This window comes from Calidris pugnax, unplaced genomic scaffold, assembly GCF_001431845.1.
Source record: "Calidris pugnax isolate Ruff unplaced genomic scaffold, ASM143184v1 scaffold932, whole genome shotgun sequence".
Classification (NCBI taxonomy): Eukaryota; Metazoa; Chordata; class Aves; order Charadriiformes; family Scolopacidae; genus Calidris; species Calidris pugnax.
The window spans coordinates 15,514-16,165 of NW_015091641.1; the positions used below are offsets into that span (position 1 = coordinate 15,514).

At 57.1% G+C, this 652-nt stretch overlaps 1 protein-coding gene across 1 annotated transcript in view; it reads left to right on the forward strand.

Moving 5' to 3' along the window:
- Positions 1 to 168, forward strand: part of LOC106899928 (olfactory receptor 14A16-like) — an 8,567-nt gene extending 8,399 nt beyond the window's left edge. The window contains exon 7 of the mRNA XM_014961866.1: positions 20 to 168. Coding sequence (XP_014817352.1) covers positions 20 to 168 — 149 coding nt within the window. The remainder of the gene's footprint in view (positions 1 to 19) is intronic.
- The last annotated feature ends 484 nt before the right edge of the window (positions 169 to 652 follow it).

Below are 652 nucleotides of genomic sequence, written 5' to 3' on the forward strand. Positions count from 1 at the left end.
CCCCCTATGTGCCCTATAGGTCCCCCCTACACCCCCTCCATGATGGCTATAAGTGCCCCTATGGCTCATATAGGTCCCCCCTATAGCCCCTATGCACACTCCATGGCCTCCATGGCCCCTCTGGGTCCCCCCTATACTCCCTATGGCCCCTATAGGTCCCCCATATAGCCCTTTATAGCCCCTATGCCACCTCCATGGCCTCCATGTTCCCGATAGGTCCCCACTATAGCCCCTATGGCTCCTATAGGTCCCTCTTATAGCCTGTAGGTCCCCTTTATTGCCCCTATGGCCTCTATTGCTCTCCCCCTGTGACATGTCTGCCCCCTATAGCTCCCATGGGCCCTATAGACCCTGTAGGTCACCTCTATGCACACTCCATGGCCTCCATGGCCCCTATAGCTTCCCCCTATACCTCCTATGGCTTCTATAGGTCCCAACTATGGCCCCTATAGGTCCCCCCCCATAACCCCTATGCCGCCCCCGGCCTCCATGCCCCCTATAGGTCCACCCTTATAGCCCTTATGGCTCCTTTATGTCCCCCCTATAGCCCCTCTTCCCCCTTCCCATGGGCTCCATGACCGCTATAGGTCCACCCCCATAGCCCCTATAGGTTCCTCCTATACCTCCTATGGCTCCTATAGGTCCCAACTAT